This window comes from Anabrus simplex, chromosome 2 (genome assembly GCF_040414725.1).
Source record: "Anabrus simplex isolate iqAnaSimp1 chromosome 2, ASM4041472v1, whole genome shotgun sequence".
NCBI lineage: Eukaryota > Metazoa > Arthropoda > Insecta > Orthoptera > Tettigoniidae > Anabrus > Anabrus simplex.
The window spans coordinates 1,100,457,797-1,100,480,536 of record NC_090266.1 but is presented as its reverse complement, the minus strand read 5'-3'; the positions used below and the strand labels follow the sequence as shown (position 1 = coordinate 1,100,480,536).

The following is a 22,740-nucleotide window of genomic DNA, read 5'->3' as shown; positions in this document are numbered from 1 at the left end:
AGCCATACGTCTTGGTAGTTGTGCTATTTACCAACTGATGAGCCCAACTTAGCACACTGGGGTGAAATGCTGGCAACCAGGAATGAGTTAGCTGGAAAATTTATAATGTCCAATAACGGACCATTTATATTGGTATTATAAATTTACTCATTCAGGACAAACATTTCAGGTTCCATATGGGAATCAACATCTATATCACAAGTGGTATGTTCCGAGCTGTCAATGGAGAGATGGCGTGGAATGACATTAGTAGACAAATAAGTTTGTGTAGTGTCTTTACAAGTAGGAAAGATCACAATATGAAGATAAAGTTGGAATTCAAGAGGACTAATTGGGACAAATATTTGTTTATAGGCAGGGGAGTTAGGGATTGGAATAACTTACCAAGGGAGATGTTCAATAAATATTCAATTTCTTTGAAATAATTTAAGAAAAGGCTAGGAAAACAACAAATAGGAAATCTGCCACCTGGGTGACTGTCCTAAATGCAGATTAGTACTGATTGATTGATTGATTGATTGATTGATTGATTGATTGATTGATTGAAAACAATAAATGTCCCACTAACTACTTTTACGGTTTTTGGAGATGCCGAGGTACCGGAATTTTAATCCCCCAGGAGTTCTTTTACGTGCCAGTAAATCTACCAACACGAGGCTGACGTATTTGAGCACCTTCAAATACCACCGGACCGAGCCAGATCGAACCTGCCAAGTTGGAGTCAGAAGGCCAGGCCTCAACCATTTGAGCCACTCAGCCAGGCGGGTAGGCTCTAGAGCTGAGTTTAATTAATTGTTGAATGTCAACCATTTATAAAATTACTGATTGATTAAACTAATATGGTAAATAGAATAACCTAATAGCCTACCTACTTACAAGCTAGGTACTTTGGAATTATGTTTTTGGCTACTTTTTTTAACAGTGCAAATAAATCAGTCTATTTTTAGTGGGTATTATTTTCAAATGAGCTCAGCACGAGAGTCCGTTATAGCGAACGATTTTTTCAGTGTGCATTGCTCTGTATGTATCACTGCAGCGGAAATTCGGCTCCCCACCAATTTCCAGTGTCCCGCTAGTAAGCCGTGTGTGTACTGTGTCTCACTGATCCATGACTGCGTAATATTCTTTCCGTGTGTCATGGCTCTGTATGTCTCGCTGCAGTGGAAGTTCGGCTCCCCACCAATTTCCAGTGTCCCGCTAGTAAGCCGTGTGTGTACTGTGTCTCACTAATCCGTGAGTGCGCGCTGTCTGCCGTAAGTCAGCTGAATCGTGTGCCGTGAGCTCGCCGTTCCTGTGAATCGATTCACTTGGACACTTGAATGAATCGATACACAGCTTCGAATCATACACTCCTACTTCTCACTCCTAGCCCATTCCTATCCCAGCATCGCCATAAGACATGCCTGTGTCAGTGTGACGTAAAGCAAATTGTAAAAAAAGAAATCACCTTCGTACTCCTTAACACTCAATCTAGGAAAGTACTTTGAATGAGAAGAAAAAGCCATTCCTCATTTCAATATTGGACTGTAATACATGAAACAATTCTGGATGTGCCTTTTAAACTACACAGAATCTTCCACTGGATAGTAAACAAATATTTATCAAATCTGTGTTGATGGCAAGTGATGCTGATTTGAAATAAAACTAAGATGTAATCATTAAGAGTTACTACTCACCCTGGGAGAAAGGTGAGCAACACGACGTGCAACGGAGGGAGTACTTGCCAAACTGAGTGTTTTATTGGACAGTTCTTCCTCACGCTGTTTTAATTGAGCTTGGACCCTCAATTTAGCGTCCAATAATGATGATACGTTTGGAACATGCGCGATCCGCACACGACCTGCAAAATGGAACTGTGAACAGTATACTTCATGAGACTAATTAGTGTACATATTATTACACATTTCAGAAATACAGATGTGACCTGCAACAGAGTAACATTGAGCAGAGCATTCTTAAAATATAAATTGAAGAACATATTATATATATATCAACACATGATCAAGGTCTGCTTAGAACAGGCTTCTAAGGGGAGATCACATACCGATCACTCTGGTCTGCTTATTTTTTCCTTCAGAATTGTTCTTCTCTTTAAGCTAAAATGTATTTCTGAATTGCTTTCTTCATAGGATTGGGTTGACTTTCTACATTAATTTAGTATATAAATTGCAAACACAGCTTACATGGGTATTCTCTCATTTTTTAAAATAATTACAACCTTTTCATTTAAAAAAAAGGTCGCTGATGAGTGTTATACATGTCCCAAAACCAAAAAATTATACAGTAAATGGGGCAGAACTTTTCTTTTTTTGTGACGAACACTATGAATAAACAACAATGAATATTTACCAGCCTGTGAGACAATTTTATGAGTGCAATTGTACTCGTGTCTAGCATATCTCCAAATTTCTCAGCCGTGTTCAGAGAGCCATGTCAGAGTTAATCTAAGATGGAAAACTCAGAAAATATCATGCATCACTGACTTGGGTATTACAGCCATTTACCAACATATAGCCCTAACTGAAGCTTTATGGAATCTTATACACCACTTAAATGGCTTTTCTGATTTTTAATGTCTTGTCAAAGCCTGCTGTGAGCTATGCTCACAGCATGACCAGAAAGTAATTTCTGCTACTCCTGGCTAAACTACCATTTAGACAAATATGTTAAAGAAATTAGCTATAAAGAAGTTCTACAGCAGTACAAGACTCAGATTTCACAAAATGAGATATGAAAGTAGGTCACTAATACCAGTGAAATGAGATATATGGAAATGCTTAATTCATTCATAGAGGTGCTTGCAGAGAGAATGTTGGAAGGAAAAAAAGTCTGTTACGTAAATGTATTGTAACATGATGGCAGTGTAGTAGATTAATAAATACTCTACTCTAAAAGATTTATTAATAATCCTAATAACTACTTACACACACAGCACACAATTACACCAGTTAGCACTCTCACACTTTTTTCAATGTCCAGTCACACTAATTCACACACGGATACTTACAATCTACACAACTACTCTACGCACACTCCTAAAGTGTCACTTGAGCCCTAGGGCAGTTCACGATAAGCCTCACAGTTCACTATAGTGGCCACACACTTACAGTTTAACCCTTCAAGCCAGTATTAAAAGTTGGCCAAGTTTTACTCTACAGCGGTAATAAATTTTTGAAAAATATCACAATTTTACATGCTGTCACAAACATTGCTATAACTTCTAAACGACTTGTCTGATTTTGTTCAAAATAAGTGGATACGCAGATCATATCATGCAGACGTTGCATCTACATACAAAAAGGTGGCATGCAAAGTAAAAAAAATGCCTAATTACCTTCTTTTTGGAATAAAATTTGAAACAACAGGTGTCCATGACCACTTAGGTGAGCATTCACTTATATTACTATCTTTATGTACATCACACATTATTTCCTGCTGTGCATAATCATCATCACTAACACTTTCATTATCACTCGGATTATTCTCATGACTACTTTCACCTAATATGTGTTCGAGAGCTGCAACAGATAAATAAAGACCATGCGAGGACACCGCCATGTTGTTTACAGCAATCAACGTTGATGAAACAAATTCTTTTTACGTCAACACAATGCCACATTACGGTAGAAGATACTCCCCTGTATAGAATGATACCCTGTGCTGTGAGCCATGCTAAAAGACCACATTGACAACCAACAAATGGCAAGCAGATGTACACCTAAAACATCGAGCCTAGTCCGTACACGTATACGTCAAACCACTCCTGGCTTATGTTTTGTAGGTCTGTACACGTACACATAGAACTGGCTTGAGCGGTTAAGCAAGCGTGCAACATGGTCGCAAAAGTCTGTACGCAGTAAAGAGATCGTGCACGCACAAGCACACACGGCAGTCTTCTTCCGTTATCCTTTGTTGCTCTTCCGCATTGCAATCCCTCGTCATCAACTTCCAGTGCTCCGTTGACATTGTAGCACGCTGATCTGTTACTGTAATAATCACAACACTGAAAAAATCACTGATAATGTTATGTGTCCACCTTGTCAATATTAATAAAAATCTTAATATATGAATTAATCTGCCATACATGTTTCTAGAACCACAATGACCTAAAGTTCACCAACTAATCTCAGCCCGAAGGTTGTCGTAGACGGCCTAAGCATCGTTGAAGCGGTGTACTAGGGAAATGAGGAGTGAGGTAGTTTGCCGCTGCTTTCCACACTGAGCCAAAAGTTGGTGTTACAAATCAGTCTGCCAAGCCCACTGAAATGCATGCATCAACCGACCCTATGAGCGACATTTACACACCATTTATAACAGGCACCGACTGCATAAGTAATGTCATTACTGGCATTGCTCATAAATCAATCACGTTAATATTGTCGAAGTCTTAAATGAGACTGAGGCAGGTCAATGAAAGTAACAAATTTGTTCTAGGCCACACCCGAAGACATAGTGCACTGTAAACACTAAGTCACACCAGCAAAGGCATATCAAATAAGTTATAAATACAAATAAATGAATTGTCAATCTTAAATAACCGGAACCATTCTGACAAGTATGCAAGAAGCCACACAAGTAACAAAGGAGTGAGTTACAACAAAAGGCAGGATCACATTGATTCGTGAGTCAAGGTCGGCTGTATGTATTTGAGTTTAGATTTGTAAACAAGCAGGCACAACATGCAACGAAAAGCTTAATCACAATCTGGCTCGAAAAATGTTAACCATTTTGGAAGGTGTTTCAGCAGACAAGCAGTACAGAAGAAGCTGAAACATAAATTTTAAGTCTTCGAGGCACAGATGTTTTTTTAGAGACATTATATAGAGTATTCAGAATATTTTACGAAGACAAGTTTTTTATATATGTTCAAAGATTTTATTTAAAACTGACAATTCTTATATTTAACTTATTTGATAGTATATTGTTAGTACGTAATTGAATCAAGTCCGCTGATTTTTTTTTATGAACTTTAGGTCACTGATGAATGAAATGAATGTGGTTCTTAAAACATGCGCGACAGATTATTTAATATGGATTAAATAGCTTTTATCACTATTGGCAAGGCGGGCACATAACATCATCAGTGATTTGTCAGTGTTGTGATTATTGGATAAAAAGGAATATGGATCACAATAATCATAATGGTTGAAATAATAAGAAAGATCCAGTTTTCAGTGGTACACATCTCACTGCACGATTCCAACAATGAACTCAACTCTCGTTCGTCTGTCACCTTTTATAGGAAGATTGACTCTTTGAGATCCTTTGGACAAGGAGAGGCTGCAGGAAGTCTCTGGAGTTGGAAACATCTGGGTTCAGAATTCTCGTCACTTCGCATTTCCAGGGTTGTTCGTAGTGGCACGAGGGTGGGGAATGCAACTTGGCAATTCGCCCACCGTTGGAGCCAGGCTGATTTGCTCCACCCAGGCATGATTACAAAACGGCATCACGGAGGCTTTCCATGCCACATTATGTATGTATGTATGTATGTATGTATGTATGTATTTATTACTGGCGAAACTGTTCCAATTCATTTTCTTAACAGTGCAGATGTGCTTGAAAGACACCATTTCCAAATTTAATTCTCTCTTAAGAGTATAAAAGACCAACCTGTGCTAATATTTTTCAGAAGAAACTAATAGCCTTAAAAAGTTACGTTTCCAGCCTTGCAAAGAGAATTCTTTATAACCAAGTGAGTTGGCTGCATGGTTCGGGTCAAATAGCTGTGAGCTTGCATTTGAGAGATGGTGTGGTTCGAAACCCACTGTTGGCAGCCCTACAGATGTTTTCTGCGATTCCTCATTTTCACACCAAGCAAATGCTGGGGCTATACCTTAATTAAGGCATGATCGCTTCCTACCGAGTCCTAGCCCTGTCCTATCCCATTGTCGCCATTAGTCCCACCCCAGTCAGTGCAATGTAAAACCGGTAGCAAAATATATTTTTTATACATCTAAATACATATAAATATGCACTACCATGGCTGAAAATCACTAGCCTATCTGAATACAGTTCAGGAAGTATTTCTTGCAATCATGCAATACAAAGGAAACCATGAATATTTCCAGCATTTTAGACTTTATATACAGAAGCAGGGGTTTATTCAGAGAGATTCCTGAATTTAAAGAGTACTGACTGCGGTCAACAGTATAAGTGAATAAATGCATGCACTGAATATCCTATAGGCTCTGTGCGCTAATGGGAGAAATGCACCGCTGAGCTGTGAGTGGCGAAAATTGTAAGTTAATGTGTTTTGCCATGCACATATCTGCTGTCGTCTCGCCGCACGTTGCCATGGCCGACTAAATAATAACAGTGGGATTTCAGAGGATATTATGCAACAACAATCAGCCAAATTATTCCAAACTTGCAGAAAGTGGTCATGTATTAAATTTACAAGAAAAGCTGTTTGCAGGAAATAGCAACAGAGCAATAACAACAAATGTGATATGAGAGAAACATTGGTTCACTAGATACCCTACCTTTTCACGACAGAGGCAACATAGTAATTTATCTATTAGTAGTGGTGATAACGAGATTAATGTTCGTGTACACATTCAAAAAATTTAATTGGCCTATTTCTAATACGATATCATGTTAGCGTAGGTTAATACTGCTAGGGAGACGATTAATCTTAAATTTTAATTTTAACCATAATCATATTTTCTAAGGAAGGCCTTGGTAACAATTTCTATTACTGCATTCATATACGCGAATAATTGTTTCCGTGTAATGAAAGCGTATTTCAGCATTTATTTATCCAGTTTACACAGGACATGTCACCTCGCTTCCTGATGAACCCTGTGAATGCTCGGTCTCAAGCTTGCATTTAAAACACGTGGAGCGAGAAAGTTCCTTACGTTTAATAAATACAACAAGGGGAAGAGATTAGAGGAATTTTTCTAATAAAAAGTCACAGGCTTGATATTGGACCAGTTGAAATTCGTGATTTTTGAAACCACATCTTCACTTAGCATAAGAAATTTCATCTTCTATTTTATCTGTATTGAACCAAGATCACAAACACTTATAACGTTTTTAGAGGTTCCACCTATTCATTACAAAACAATGTTGTCTGAATGTATTACAACATATTTACTTTATTTAGCAGTACTAGTTTTGGTGTTTCTTTAGCGCCATCATCAGCTGCAAGAAAGTCATGAAAAACTGGCAATTAATATAAAATATACATCAACATTTTTGTACAACTAACTCCTATAGACCTTATATTAAAATATATATTTAGATAAAATACACAGTTATTGTCTCATATTTCTACAAGTTCACAAACTTGTGGGTCAAATGCCACAATTAAAAACAACCTGAAGGAAAAGAAATAAGGTTTGTGTGCGTTCTAAGTTTTTCATCTTGGGGTACTGCGTTCGATCTTGTTTCTTGTTTACTTGGTATTGCTTATATTATTCCTTTTATTTTTAACACCTTGTGTGTCGATTCAATAGCACTGGCCTTCAAGGTAGAATATATTGACTGAGTTAAAACTGTATGCATTCAAATTTGTTGGTTTAAAACACTAAATTGTTTGGTTCGAACTTATATTACGAAGGTTGGAACTTAAATAGTGGCAACTGTTTATTTACAACAGATACAAAAGAGTTACACGTTAGCAATCTTTACTGTCCTTCAATGTAGTCACCAACGTTGTGTATAACCCGTTGCCAGCGATGTGGAAGTCGTAGTATACCTTTAGCAGAGCCTGTTTTGTTGATGGTGCGAATGGACTGGTCTACTGCCTGTCAAATCTCTGCAACAGTTCTGAAGTGAATGCCACAAAGTGGTTCCTTCATCTTCGGAATCAAACCGAAGTCACAAGCACTTCTTTCTCAAAGCTAGCAGCAGGTGGTGCTCCAAAAACGAACAGTAATACTGTGCATTGACGGTGCGTCGTGGAGGAATGTAATGCGTTAGGATAACACCATCACAATCGTACACGAGGATCACCATAACTATCACCATACTGGGGCTCTGACAAACTTTCGACTTTCGTGATGACCCATAATGACGCCATTCGTTAGATTAGCATTTCAGTTTTGGCTCATACGATTTGGCCCATGTCTCATCCAGGGTTATGATACGGCATAAGAAAGTCTCTCCTTCGCACTCACATCACTCCCAAGTGCGTCTTAGCAGCGTCGTAACGCAACCATTTGTGCGTTTCTGTCAAATCATGCGGAACCCATCATGATGCAATTTTTCGCATGCCCAGGCGTTCCTTCAGGACGTAAAGCACAGTCGATGCGCTAATCCGGTTTCTTGGGTGAGCTCACGAATCATCTGGTTTCAATCACTGTCCAGTAACGCGGCAAGAGCATGCACTTCTTCACTGACACTCGTAGGATGACCTGCCCGATGAATGTCCGCCACAGTTTGCCGACCATTGTTGAAGGCTTTTACCCAATGTGCCACTGTTCTGTAAGGCAATGCAGATTCCCCGCAAGCCTCTTGAAGACCGTGATGACACTGTCGTGCTGTACGACCTCTGGCACATTCAATCTTGATCCAACTCCGTTGTTCCTGTTTGGAAAACATAGTGACAACGATACGTTACACCACTAGCTCACAAGTGACTGTGTTTCTCTCGCTTGTGCGCACGCAGGTAATGTAGGAAGGGTGAGTCCATTTGCTCTGATTTAAGGTACGTATGTAACGAATGTGTGCTATCAGCGACAATATTAGATTCCATTGCATAGCGTCTCCACAGCAGTTTTGCCACTATTTAAGTTCCAACCCTCGTACATTAATAAAACTAAATTACACCAAAACCTCATTATAAAATAATGCAAGCACAATGAGGTTTTGGTATTTAGTTTTATTAATGTAAGTTCGAACTAAACAATTTAGTGTTTTAACACCAACAAATTTGAATGTAAACAGTTTGAACTCATTCGACCATGAAGGCCAGTTCTATTAAATTGACATACAAGGTGTTAAAAATAAAAGGAATAATTTAAGCAATACCAAGTAAACAAGAAACAAGATTGAACGCAGTACCCCAAGATGAAATACTTTGAACGCACACAAACCGCATTTCTTTTTCTTCAGGTTGTTTTTAATTGTGACATTTGACCCATAAGTTTGTGAACTTGTAGAAATATGAGACAATAACTTCGTGAAAATGAAAACCTACAACCTGTTATCCAGCCTTTGACCGGGTCAGGGATGGAATGAATGAACTATATATAAGCTATTAGTACAATGGAGTCGCCACTCCCATAGTGATTTATTAATGATTAATAGATGCTATGAAATGATAATGGAGAGTGTTGCTGGAATGAAAGATGACAGGGAAAACTGGAGTACCCGGAGAAAAACTTGTCCCACCTCCGCTTTGTCCAGCACAAATCTCGCGTGGAGTGACCGGTATTTGAACCACGGTATCCAGCGGTGAGAGGCCGACGCACTGCCGCCTGAGCCACGGAGGCTCACAATAACTTTGTATTTTATCTAAATATATATTTTAATATAAGGTCTATAGGAGTTAGTTGTACAAAAATGTTGATTTATATTTTATATTAACTGCCAGTTTTTTATGACTTTCTTGCAGCTGATGATGGTGCTAAAGAAATACTGAAACTAGTAGTACTAAATAAAGTGAATATGTTGTAATACATTCAGGCAACATTGGTTTGTATTGAATAGGTGGAACGTCTAAAAACTTTATAAGTATTTGTGACATATACACTATCAAAAATTGTGCATGAGGAGAAAAATCTGGAATCACTTGAAGTTGCCAATTTATATTGTGTGTATGTATTTATAATAGGATGAATTCCATCTCTGAAATGTACCGGTTAAACTACTAGTTGCCTTCTTCGGGGGGCCGGCTTGATTTCCGATACTGCCAGAAATTTAAGATTGACATGAGGATTGCTATGTGGTTAAAATGGTAGATGCAGCTCATTCCCATTACGGGTGTACTTGAAATGAGGACATGAATTTGCATAAGTAAAATAGGGTATTTCTGTGAGCTCTTCATATTGTGTAACGGAGGCCTCGATCTGTATTTGTCTTCTGCCCTTTCAAATCAATTTTGTGAGGTTGTGACAGAATACTATAAAATTTCACACTTTTGTGTGTAGTACAGTATGGTATTATTATTATTATTATTATTATTAATATTATTATTATTATTATTATTATTATTGGCCGGCCCCGTGGTGTAGGGGTAGCGTGCCTGCCTCTTACCCAGAAGCTCTGAGTTCGATTCCTGGCCAGGTCAGGTATTTTTTACGTGGACTTGAGGGCTGGTTCGAGGTTCACTCAGCCCACACGAGTACAATTGAGGAGCTATCTGAGGGTGAGATAGTGGCCCCTGTCTAGAAAGCCAAGAATAACGGCCGAGAGGATTTGTTGTGCTGACCACACGATACCTCGTAATCTGCAGGCCTTCGGGCTGAGCAGCGGTCGCTTGGTAGGTCGAGGCCCTTCAAGGGCTGTAGTGCCATGGGTTGTTATTACTATTATTATTATTATTATTATTATTATTATTATTATTATTATTATTATTATTATTATTATTATTATTATTATTCTGGCTATCATTAAGACTATGATAATGTGTATCTATTATGAAGTGTGTGCTTTAAGAAAGATGGCCTATTGCAGCTTAATTTACAAATATAATATTGCTATAATAATTTGTCTGTAATTGTTAAACCTTTTTGTAAAATGGTTGAAGTAAATTTTGTAAAGATTTATTTTGTATTAATTAAAATGTATGAATCCCAAATTACTTCTTCTGATTTACTGCTAAGATCCACCATCTTTTCAAATACATTTCACGAGGTTGTGAAGGAAAGCTCTGTATTACAGTATCTACTCCTGAGGCCAATAACAACAGCCAATAACAACACATAGTTCTGCCAGGACAATATGAGTTATGACATTAAAAAATAATCATGTGAAGAGAGTATCGTAAAATGATTGAAAAAATGCATGTAAAAATCCCACATTTTCCAGTTCATAGGGTCAGCTGTTGAAGATGTCTGTAAGTAGTTTGCGTAATTTCCACCTGGAGCAGCACACTGCTATATGCACAGAGCCCATAGCATGCAAACTACTGTTACAGATATTTCTCAGAGCCTCAAAATGACCTTCAGGTAGATACCAAGAAGATGATGATATATTTTGGGATATAAAATAGGCTCTGTAGTCTCATTAAACAAACACTAGATTGATTCTATGGCACTTGAGTACCTGAAGTGAATACCTGTTGTTTTTTTTTTTTTGCTAGTTGCATTACGTCGCACCGACACAGATAGGTCTTATGGCGACGATGGGACAGGAGAGGGCTAGGAGTGGGAAGGATGCGTCCATGGCCTTAATTAAGGTACAGCCTCAGCATTTGCCTGCTGTGAAAATGGGAAACCACGGAAAACCATCTTCAGGGCTGCCGACAGTGGGGTTCGAACCCACTATCTCCCGAATACTGGATACTGGCCGCACTTAAGCGACTGCAGCTATCGAGCTCGGTGAAGTGAATAGCATGAAAGGTATATAGACTATTCCTTCCTATTGATCCATCCCTTATTTTCAGCAATATGGGACGGTATCAGGACTGAGAGTCTCTTAAAATACATTCCTTGGTGTTCATGTTCACCTAGAGTGTCATGAAAAGTTACTTCATTTCCTCTTAGCATGATCAGACAGGGTCTTAATTATTGCTTGCTTCTGCATGAGAAGGTGGTTTGGAATCCCTGTTTGGACACCAGTCTGTGTGTTGGGGAGGGGTTCTACACACCAGGTGGGATAGACAGTGGCCTAACCAGAACATCTAGAAAGGGTAACTCATCCTCCTCCTTCCTCTCCATCATGAACTGAATATTATAGTGGGTGCACAAACACCACCTCATCGAACTCATGTTCTCCACACAGCTCGTCCCAAGTAGTTCCATGAGTAGGCACAAGGCGGTCAAGGTAAGGAGACCATAATTTTCTCTCAGAGAGAATCCTGTAGACTATGTCATTAAACCTGAAGGTAACTGCTACACCTTCCCAGAATCCTGCTGAGTTTGTTTCCAGGACATATCAGATTTTCATCTGGTTACTAGTTACCTTCAGGTATATTCGAGAATGCTCACGGATGTCATTGAAACACTCCAACAGTACACAACAGTCTGTTGCTGGTTGTCATGCTCTGGAGTCATGCCCAATATAAAGTCACATGACAGACGTAGCTCTCTTTCGAAGACCATGTTGGCGGGTATAATAACTGCCATATCATGAGTGGATGCATGGAAGGAGGGCATCCTCTCATTCCAGTCCCCCTAATGCGCCGAAACCACCTTCCTCAAATGATCCTTAATGATCTTCACAAGGTCCTCTACCGTACCGTCCATTGCACATGGAGGGGTGTAGTTTGGGTCTTGGATATAACAAGATGCTGCAGAATTTTAAAAAAAATATATAAATTGCTTAATGTCACACTGACACAGATGAGCCTTATGGCGACGATGAGATAGAAAAGGGCTACGAGTGGGAAGCAAGTGGCCGTGGCCTTAATTAAGGTACAGCCCCAGCATTTGCCTGGTGTGAAAATGGGGAAACCACGGAAAACCATCATCAGGGTTGCCCAAAGTCAGTTATCTTCCGAGTGCAAGCTCACAGCTGCGTGCACAATACAGAACTTCCTTCACCAATGTTGATTCGAAGTTCCTGTCCTGGTTATGGTGTAGGACGCTTCCTGACTGAGGATGGCATAGATCTCAGGAAATAGTTAGAAGAAGGTGCCGGTATCCGATTCAGGAAATGGTCCTGCGATATTGAAGGCTACCCAATCGAAGGGCGCTCCAACATTGTACATTTGTGTCTGGCCCCTACTCTGGGTTTGCAGGCCTCGGCTGGCTGCACTTAAATTACTGCATGCTCTCATATTAAACAAACAATGAAAATACTCCTATCAGAGGGTTTATATTTCTTCCCAGCTTGTTAAGGGAGAATGGGAGAAGAGGAAATCTAATCAGGTGGATGGAGTTGAAGTTTTGGTCATGGGAGACTCTAACTGTTAGGCATGTGAGGAAAGTGTTTGGAGGGAAGGGAACCAGGAAAGAGTTATCCAGGAATTAGGTTAAATTGGATGTTGAGGAAAACAGAAGGGAAGGAGGAGGGTAAAGAGAAGTTGGTAATCTTCCACATTGGTACCAACAACATAAGGCAGGAAGGACTAGGTACTAGCACTAACACAGTTGAGGATGTATGGGATCTGGTTACGGCAGCATGCAAGAAATTTAAGGAAGCACAGATTGTTAACAGTGGGATGTGTAGGAGGTATATCGACTGGAGGATGAATGTGAATGTAAATGGTACTATGGAATAGGTATGTGGGAATTTGGGAGAGAGATTTGTACATCCTAATGGGTGAATAGGAGATAGCAATCTGCATTCACACAGCTTTCACTTGAACTGCAATGGTACATATGTTTGTTAGAAGAGTTATAGGGAGGTACATTTAGGGAAAGGGGGTGGACTAGGGAGTCGTGATGACAGTACAGGAAGTAGGAAGTCAAGTAAGGATAACATAAAATTGTTAGTGTTAAACTGTGGAAGTACTGTAAAGATAGGAATAGAATGAAGTAACTCAACAGATACATTTACCAGATATTGAAATAGGAATTAAATCATGGCTGAGAAGTGATATTATGGATGCAGAAATTTTCTCCCAGAAATGAAGTGTTTATCATAGAGACAGGTTAGAAACAGTAGAAGGGAGAGTATTCATACCGCTGAAAGAAGAATTTGTAAGCTACGAAAAGTTAAGGATGAAAAATGTGAAATTCTAGGTGTACAGTCCTGGCAAGGCTGGCACTGGCGTTGATGCATAATTATTTGATCAGTGGGTGAATCAGAAAGTGAATGAACCAACTAGAGGGAAAAATACTCTAGATGTGGTGCTATGAAAACCAGATAAGCTCTATAGTGATCACAAAGCCCTTTTTGTCATAGTAAAAAATAAATATCCTAGAAAGGAAGTTTGTAAAAGTAGGACTGTTAGATATACTATATGGTTGATAAGAGAGGCATGGGGAAATTTTTAAAAAGCAATTATGATCAATGGAAAATGGTAATTAAAAAAATGAAAAAAGCCCATGAGATGGGTTTAAAGCAGAGTGTGAAAAAGTGTATGTACCTTGAAAAGTGGTAAGGAATGGCAAGGACATATTATAAAAACAAAATAAACAGATTAAGCAGGAGATAGAGATTAGAAAGAAATAGAATTAGGAATGGTTGCAGGAGAGATTGAAGAAACCTACTATGAAATTGAATTTATCAAAGCAGTCAGCTAAGGATAACATGATGGCAAATATACTGTAACTGGAAGCTATATGAATTTTAGGGAGCAATGGAAGGATGTGTATGGATACTTCAGAGGCATAAACAGGTTCCAGGAAGGACATTCCAGGAATTATTAATGAACAAGCAGAGTGTATATGCAAGGACTTGCAGAAGGCAGAAATATTTAATCAGCAGTGTGCAAATGTAGTTGAATATAAGGAAAAATGGCCACAAAGAGTAGGCAATTAATACTGGCAAATTACTGAAATTTACCTCCAATAACAAAGGCATTTTACAAAATGATACAAAAGTTGAAAACTGGAAAAGAAGCTGATGATTGATAATATTTCTGGGGATATATTGAAGGAAATGAGTTGGGATATAGTGCTATGTCTGAAATATTTAATTACCATTCACATGTAGGAGTGATACACTTCAAGGTCTTGCTTACATTCATATATTTTAGTCGTCCAGAATGAAAAGTCAGGTTGTATGTTTCACCCAGAGGGAAAAGTCTTCTCAGTTTTAATTGCTGTGTTGGTGGGGTGACAGTAACTCCTGGATTTTAAAATTAAATACTAGTTTTGAACTTATGTCATTTTTTATTTCACTGTATTTGAGTTCAAACTTTCTACTTCTTGTGTGTAAAAATTGTAATAAATTGATAGATCCCCTTCCCATGGAAATAGTAGACTGAAATTAGTAGGTTCTTCATTTTTAAATGATTCAAGTTAACTAATAAAATATGGGTGATATGGAGTTTGCTTTCTAGGCCATTTGCTTTTTTTTTTAATTTTTATTTTGCTATTTGCTTTACGTCACACCGACACAGATATGTCTTATGACAACGATGGAATAGGAAATGCCTAGGAAGTGGAAGGAAGCGGCCGTGGCCTTAATTAAGGTACAGCTCCGGCATTTGCCTGGTGTGAAAATGGGAAACCACGGAAAACCATCTTCAGGGTTGCCGACAGTGGGGCTCGAACCCACTATCTCCCGATTACTCGATACTGAATGTAGGATGTTAAAAGGTTTGTTTTTTTCACCTATTCAATACATATAAATTTTATAATTTAGGAATTTATTGTAGATTCCACTTGAGACATGTTTCGCCCTTCATTGAGGGCATCATCAGTCAAAATATCACCTCAAGGTAAAAAATCAGGTAACTGGTTAGTAGTAGACATGTACAAATTAATACATATTATTAACAACATACAAAAATTAAGTATGGGAAATAGTTGCACAAAAGTGATGGTTGAACATGTAGGTTTATAGATGAAAGGTCAGCACCAATGCCTAAAATTAACATAGTAGAGTTCTGCAGTGGTGCTCTGGAGAAACAGTTGACGCAATCATATGATAATAAAAAGTTAAAAATATTTACATTATAACAATTAAGGGAGAAAAGGTGTAGTGTTTGGCGTCAATGTTTTTAACCTACAATTGATGTCAAAGGTTGGTAACTATACAGTATTTACATTGTTCTATTGAACAGTTGAGAAAAAGTTTTAAAAAATATTTACATTTAACATTCAGCGTAAATGTTTGTAAATAAAAACTAATGTCAATGGTTGGTAACTATATAGTAATTACATTATCTAACTGAATAGTTGAGAATTTACAATTAAATACATATTTACACAAGAGCAGTTGGTGCGCAAGGATAAAAAAATTTTAGTACCAAGTGCGTCCTGATGTTTTAGAGGTTGGAAGAAGGAAATAGCATTGACATTTCAGAAATATGTAGAGCAGTTTATTTTAGTTAAAAATCACCGGGGGTAGGGAATATTTCATAGCCGTATGAGGTTTTTTAGGCATCAAACAGAAAGTTTTCCAGTTGCAGCGCCGAGATCGGGATGGAGACTGGTCAGTGTGGCTGGAGATTCATGGGTAATCCGTGCGTTTGAACGGTAACAATGGTGACAGTTAATAGTGGGTAATTGCTAATTAGGAAAAATGTTGCGGGTTGAGACTTCTGCTTATTCTTTTAGTTGACTTCTGTAGCATCGATTGTGATGTGAAGACATCGGTGTGAAATGCCGGTGAGACAAAATGATATTGTTCCGTGGAATAAAGTAAGGCGGACTACGGGATGAAGTTGTTGTTCTTTACTGGTCTGGTGAGATAGAATAGAGTTGCTTGTGTTGTGGACTGCTGCGGAGAATTAGAATGTATACGGCAACTGCAGAGTCAGAGCGTTAAAGCTGGGGTGAGGCATCTTCTTATTCTGACTGCGAAGAGGAGCCGTAGTGGCAGGCCATATTTGTGCCGATGTGCGCTGGGTTCCGGCGAGTTGTTGAAAGTTGTATTGTATGAAGTGGAAGCTATCTGATGTGTCGCTGAGAGGTAATTGTTGATGAGAATTGGTGGACTATGAATGAGGCTTAGTCGGTAATACGCACATACGGTTACTCGATACTGGCCGCACTTAACCGACTGCAGCTATCGAGCTCGGTAGGCCATTTGTAGGCCATTTGTACAAGAGATACATCTACATAATAATTAGTGTATAAAATCAATATCACTGCCATTATCTGATCCTGAATTGCTATATATCACTTCCAATAAATCACTGTCATTCAGCCTATGTTCACTCGCAGCCACCATTACGTGCACACTGCTGTCGAGTCGACACAGCTCTGACACAATTTGAAAGGAAGCAGAAGATTTGCAGAGTTGTAGTTTGCTGCCGTTTATATTTTTTTCAAGAACTATAGAATCAAATCTTATACTGCAGTGCCATTCAACGCACATAGTATCTTTGTTTTGTAGTAACAAGGATAAAAACTAGAGAACATGCACTAGGCAGGCTTTGTTCACTGGAATAAATGACAGCCCATACGGCGTACGCCCTTCGATCTCAATGTGTTAATGGAGAGTTGCAATAGTAGCCCCAGTGTTCAAGGGAAAGGATGATAAACAAAAAGCAGATAATTACAGGCCAGTCAGCTTGACATGTGTTGTTTGTAAGCTTTGGGGAAACATTCTTTCCAATTATACTAGACACGTTTGCAAAATCACTAACTGGTTTGATAAATGGCAGTTCAGGTTTAGGGAAGGTTATTCCAATGAGGCTCAACTTGTAGGATTCCAACAAGATATAGCAAATATTTTAGATTCAGGAGGTCAAATGAACTGTTCCATTATTGACCTATCCAAGGCTTTTGATAGGGTAGATGATGGGAGACTACAGACAAAAAATTACAGCTACTGGAGGAGACAGAAGAGTGGTTCAACGGCTGGCTAAAGTTCTAGAAAATAGAACTCAGAGAATTATAATACCTAAGGTGTTATCTCATCCTGTAATGATTGGGGTGGGGGGGTATGTATATATATATATATATATATATATATACATACAGATGAAATGAATAAAGAATTTGAATCACAGATAAAACTATTTGCAGATGAAGTTATATTGTACAGAGTAAGTAAATAAGTAACTGGACTGTGAAGACAATGTTGTGAGATGGACAGCAGACAATTGTATGATGATAAACAGGATGAAAAATCAGGTTGTAAGTTCCAAGAAGAGGGAAAAGTCCTCCCAGTTTTAATTACTGTGTTGGTGGGGTGAGAGTAACTCCTGGGGTCACTGCAAGTACCTACAGGTATGTGTTAAGTTAATATAGGGAATGATCTTCATTGGGGTAATAATATTAACAAGGTTGTAAAGAAAGGTATTTATGGCTTGTAGTAAGGATGTAAAGGAGAGGACATATAAGTCTCTGGTAAGACCCCAACTGGGTTATCTTTCCAGAATATGTAACCCACACTTGTTACAAGAACTAGAAAGGATCCAAAGGAAAGCAGCACGATTTGTTCTTTGTGATTTCCGTCAAAAGATTACTGTTACGAAAATGTTGCAAACTTCAGGCTGGAGAATCTTGGGAGGAAGAAGACTAGCTGTTCAACTAAGTGATATATTCCGAACTGTTAGTGGAGAGATGGCGTTGAAAGACATTAGTAGACAAATAAGCTTGAGAGGAACTTTTAAAAGTAGGAAAGATCATAATAAAAAGATAAAGTTAGAATTCAAGAGGACAAATTGGGGCAAATATTCATTCACAGGACGAGGAATTACGGACTGGAATAATTCATAAAGCAAAATATTCATTAAATTTCCAAGTTCTTTGCAAGCATTTAAGAAAAGGCTAGGTAAACAACTGATATGGAATCTGTCACCTGGGTGATAGTCCTAAATGCAGATCATTGATTGATTGATCGACTGATTGATAGACTGATGTCAGTATTACTTCACAAAATATGACTTCCAGAAATACGGCATAAACCCTCTCACTTTTCCTTTATCTTATTTCCTCTTGATAACTGCTAATAATTATTTATTTCCACAGTACCTATCACCTCTTATTTCACATATGAGCAATTCGTAACTTTTCCTCTGCTCATCATCATCATCATCATCATCATCATCACCATCATTTCCCAACTCCAGTTTCCTGGGTGTGGTGTTTTCCTCTTCTCTTACCCACAATCTTTTCTTTATATACTGTATATACATGAAAAATTCCTGCATAAAAAAAAAAATGGCAGTGAAATGTTGAGGTATGCGTATTATTTGCATGAAGGTGTACCAGTGCTTCTGACATATGAAAATCAGAAAGCTAGCAATTTTTTCTTTTTTTCTGCCCGTTCTGTTGGCAAATCTGTTCCCACCAAAACCACGAAACATGCCATGTACATATGACATCAATTGCATGATGTCAGTTCAAGTAATATCACGTGTTTAGGGTGAACTGGTATGAGTTTTCGGCTAAAGAAAAGCTCCATGTTATTGAAAAGGAACAGCAAATTGGTAATCGCGGTGTCAGAAGAAAGTATGATGTGAATGAGCATTACATACATAATTGAAGGGAAAATAAAGCTTGCCTTGAACAGACAAACAGTAACCGCCGTACATTCTGAGGACAAAAAGCAAAGTTTACAATAATGAAAAACGGGATATGGGAATAAGTGACTGAAAAGAGACAACTTGGATATGATGTCAAGAGTAAAATGTATCAGTTGAAAGCTATAGCAAAAACATGAGAGTTAGAAATTACAGGTTGTAAGGCTAGCCAGGGATGGCTTTCATGTGTCTTTGAATGAAATAACTCAAGTTTTTGTAGGAAAACTAGCATTGAGCAACTATGCACAAAATCATGTGAATCTCCACAGTTTGTGCAAGAGAAATTCGTATTTACTCTTATTAATTAGTAATGAAGACCAGATGTGTTCATTACACTGTAATATTTACAGTTTTTCAATATTAGCAATAAAGAAAGCTTTACAATTACAAAAAAGGTTTTCTTCAAAATTTCCTTTCCTAAAATTAGGGTGCGAGATTATTCAATGCTGGAGATTATTTGCATATATATGGAATTTTCTAACTGCATCTTCTATTTATTTATCTTTTCCACATTTATAGAGCACACACCTGAAAAAACTTTCTTACTCCTATCTGCAACGGAATTTACCTTTCTACAAGATGTTTTAAGTCGCACCGACACAGATAGGTGTTATGGCAATGATAAACTGAATTTTCAGCACCATGATCCCATCATTTATGTACTTTTCCTCCACACATATTCCAGTATATTTATCCTCAGTATCGAATATACCTCACATCTGTCTTCTGTTATAAAAGAGGGTACCTATTAGAGATAAGAAACGAAGCAAGTACCGAGTTCAGAGTTTCGGGTTGTCTACACATGAAGCCAAAGCATTGTTGTTTATGCACGACCAACCCTGGGTACTTCCTTTTGTAAGTCTAACAGGGCGCTTTGGTCGTGAGTTCACACTGTAGTTCCACGAGTATGACAAGTCTGATGCAGATAACACCGAAATTTCTTGCTCCTCCTGTACATGATATACAGTGGTGGTCAAAATAATAGAGCCACCTGGCAAAGGTTTGGAATAAAGTGCAAATTTATTACTAGACATGTTTGTACTATGATGGAAACAAAATTTTACGTTGAACAGGAACCATTACAACAGAGTCACATTGTACCACAGTCAGTTATATAGATAACACAACTCAAACTAATCAATAATATTCAAAAGAATACCAGACCACAGGGTCAAAAAAAATAGAGCCAATCGACACAAATATTTTGTACTTGATCTCAGTCTTATGAAATTTACAGGAATAGTCGTTTTTGCATAGGAGTGCATTAGTACTTCGTGGGGTAACCCTTATTTTTGAGGATTGCCCTGCACCTCTTACCCATAGAGTCGACTAAACGCCTGCATTCGTCGTTGCTGATCGCATACCAGGCTCTCCGGATTTCTTCCCAAAGTTTATCTAAAGATGTAGCTTTTGAGTGGTCAATTCTCTTGTCTACGATCTCCCATAAGTTCTCAATGGGTGATGCGTCAGGAGATTGAGGTGGCCACTCTAATACTTCGATATGGTGATCTTGAAAAAACTGCCTTATGATCCTTGCAGTATGCTTTAGATCGTTATCGTGCTGAAATTTCCATTTCAGCGGCATTTCCTCTTCAGCATAAGGCAGCATCACATTTGCCAAGATGTCTTTGTACATTTCTGCGTTCATTATGCCGTTGATACGGTGTATTGGACCAATGCCGTACCATGAAAAACATCCCCATACCGTAACACTTCCGCCACCGTATTTCACAGTTTTTAAAGTGTACTTGGGATTAAATTGATGGTTTGGTGGGCAGCGCCACATAGACTTTTCCATCTGAGGCAAACCTATTATACTTGGATTCATCAGACCAAAGGATGTTCCTCCACCAAATATTAGCTTTTTGTTCATTTCTCTGGGCGAAGGCCAACCTTTTCCGAACATTAGCTTTCGAAACATATGGCTTCTGTCTCACAATGCGCCCATTCAATTTTGCAGAACTCAATCGCCTTTGAATCGTTGAGGTTGATGGTTGAACATCATTTTTGTCGCTAAACAAAATGGCTTTCAGTCGTGGTGTTGACAAAAATGGGTCTTTCTTTACTTCCCTAGTGATGAGTCTGTCTACGCGAGGAGTAGTTACACGAGGTCGCCCCCTGTTCTCCACCTGCGGCTTTGTTTGTTTTGCCAGTCTAAAGGTGTTCTGGACTCGTTTCTGCGAAACGTGTAAATCTTTGGCTATTTGATTCATGGACATCCCACATTTGAACATCCGGAACATTACTATACGCTCATCATCACTTGTATGCTTTGCTCTGCCCACCTAGAAGAATGTAAACAAAACCAAACGTCAATTTACATACAAAATATTGTTGAGTGGGGGTTTGTTGACAAATAATATCGCTAGTCCCCAAAACAACTGCAAAACATAAATTTGAACGGGACTTCTGTAAAACGGCTCTATTATTTTGACCCATAAGATTCTTACTCGTGGAGATTTTGCGAACTAATAGATATCCTAGTTCTTAATCCCATCAATAGAGGTGGCTCTATTATTGAGACCGCCACTGTACATACAAAAAATGAAGCTGTGTGGTTTTACTTTCAGTTCTGAGAGTACGGAAGGTTGGTGTATATTGTACCGGAGGTACACCTACTCCGTACATTCACACTAAGCACCTTTTAGAAGGCCATCTATAATATGAACAGTGAAACTCATTTTGGACGAAGTTTGAACGTTTATCGTCAGATGTCTCTACTGTCGATTTAGGTGCTCCCTCTGGTGGGAAGATGAACAATTAATTTTCTAAGAAATTTGTAATTATGAGGTTTTCAGCACTGAAGTGTTGCAAATTCTTTTTTGTGTTTCTATTTAAATTTTCAAGTAGGTCTAAGACCTTAGTCTAACTTACAGGATAAAGAGTGTGGAACCTCTTGTATTCCCCTTTAACTTGGTATTGGGGTGACTATGATTTCGTGAGCTTTTAAAATTTTACTTTTGTAATTAAAAATGTTCTCTCCACCCAGTCACCTCCGTAGTATAGGCTTAGCCTGTGCAACCTTAGGCCTTAAGCCCACATACAGTTTTAAGTATTTTCAAGTGTATTTCATAGGAGTGCAAAGTGCAAGTGTTCGCCTCCTAACATGTTGATTTTCGGCGAATAACTTTAACCTTTTCTTTTTATTAAGGCCACATAGAATAGTCACTTATTGCCTCTGTTGATGTTTAACTATTCAAATGTAACTTAGACTGTCGAGCAAATACGACAGTGGAAACTGGTTGTTGTTGTTAACCTTATGTAAAAGTTGAATTGTGCCTTTGAAAGGATGGAATCTTGTAAATTTTGGAGAGTAGTCTCCTAGGTAATCACGTGGAGCTAAAATGCTCTTTCTAATGTTGTAAATTTTGGAGCCCAGGCTCTTGACTTGGAATAGATTGGAGCAGTACTGCTCTTGATAATAGTGTAATGTTTCAGCCACCTAACCCTTTTCTTAAAAATCATTATGTATATTGTACCTTATTTGAATAACTATTTGTATAAGAGCTGAAGAGTTCCCCTTCTGACTATCCAATCGT

The 22,740-nt window shown here is 38.4% G+C and overlaps 1 protein-coding gene across 1 annotated transcript in view; it reads right to left on the bottom strand.

The window, feature by feature from the left end:
• Positions 1-22,740, bottom strand: part of LOC136863785 (RNA exonuclease 1 homolog) — a 260,407-nt gene that overhangs the window by 132,598 nt on the left and 105,069 nt on the right. Inside the window, exon 6 of the mRNA XM_068226090.1 lies at positions 1,677-1,840. Coding sequence (XP_068082191.1) covers positions 1,677-1,840 — 164 coding nt within the window. The remainder of the gene's footprint in view (positions 1-1,676; positions 1,841-22,740) is intronic.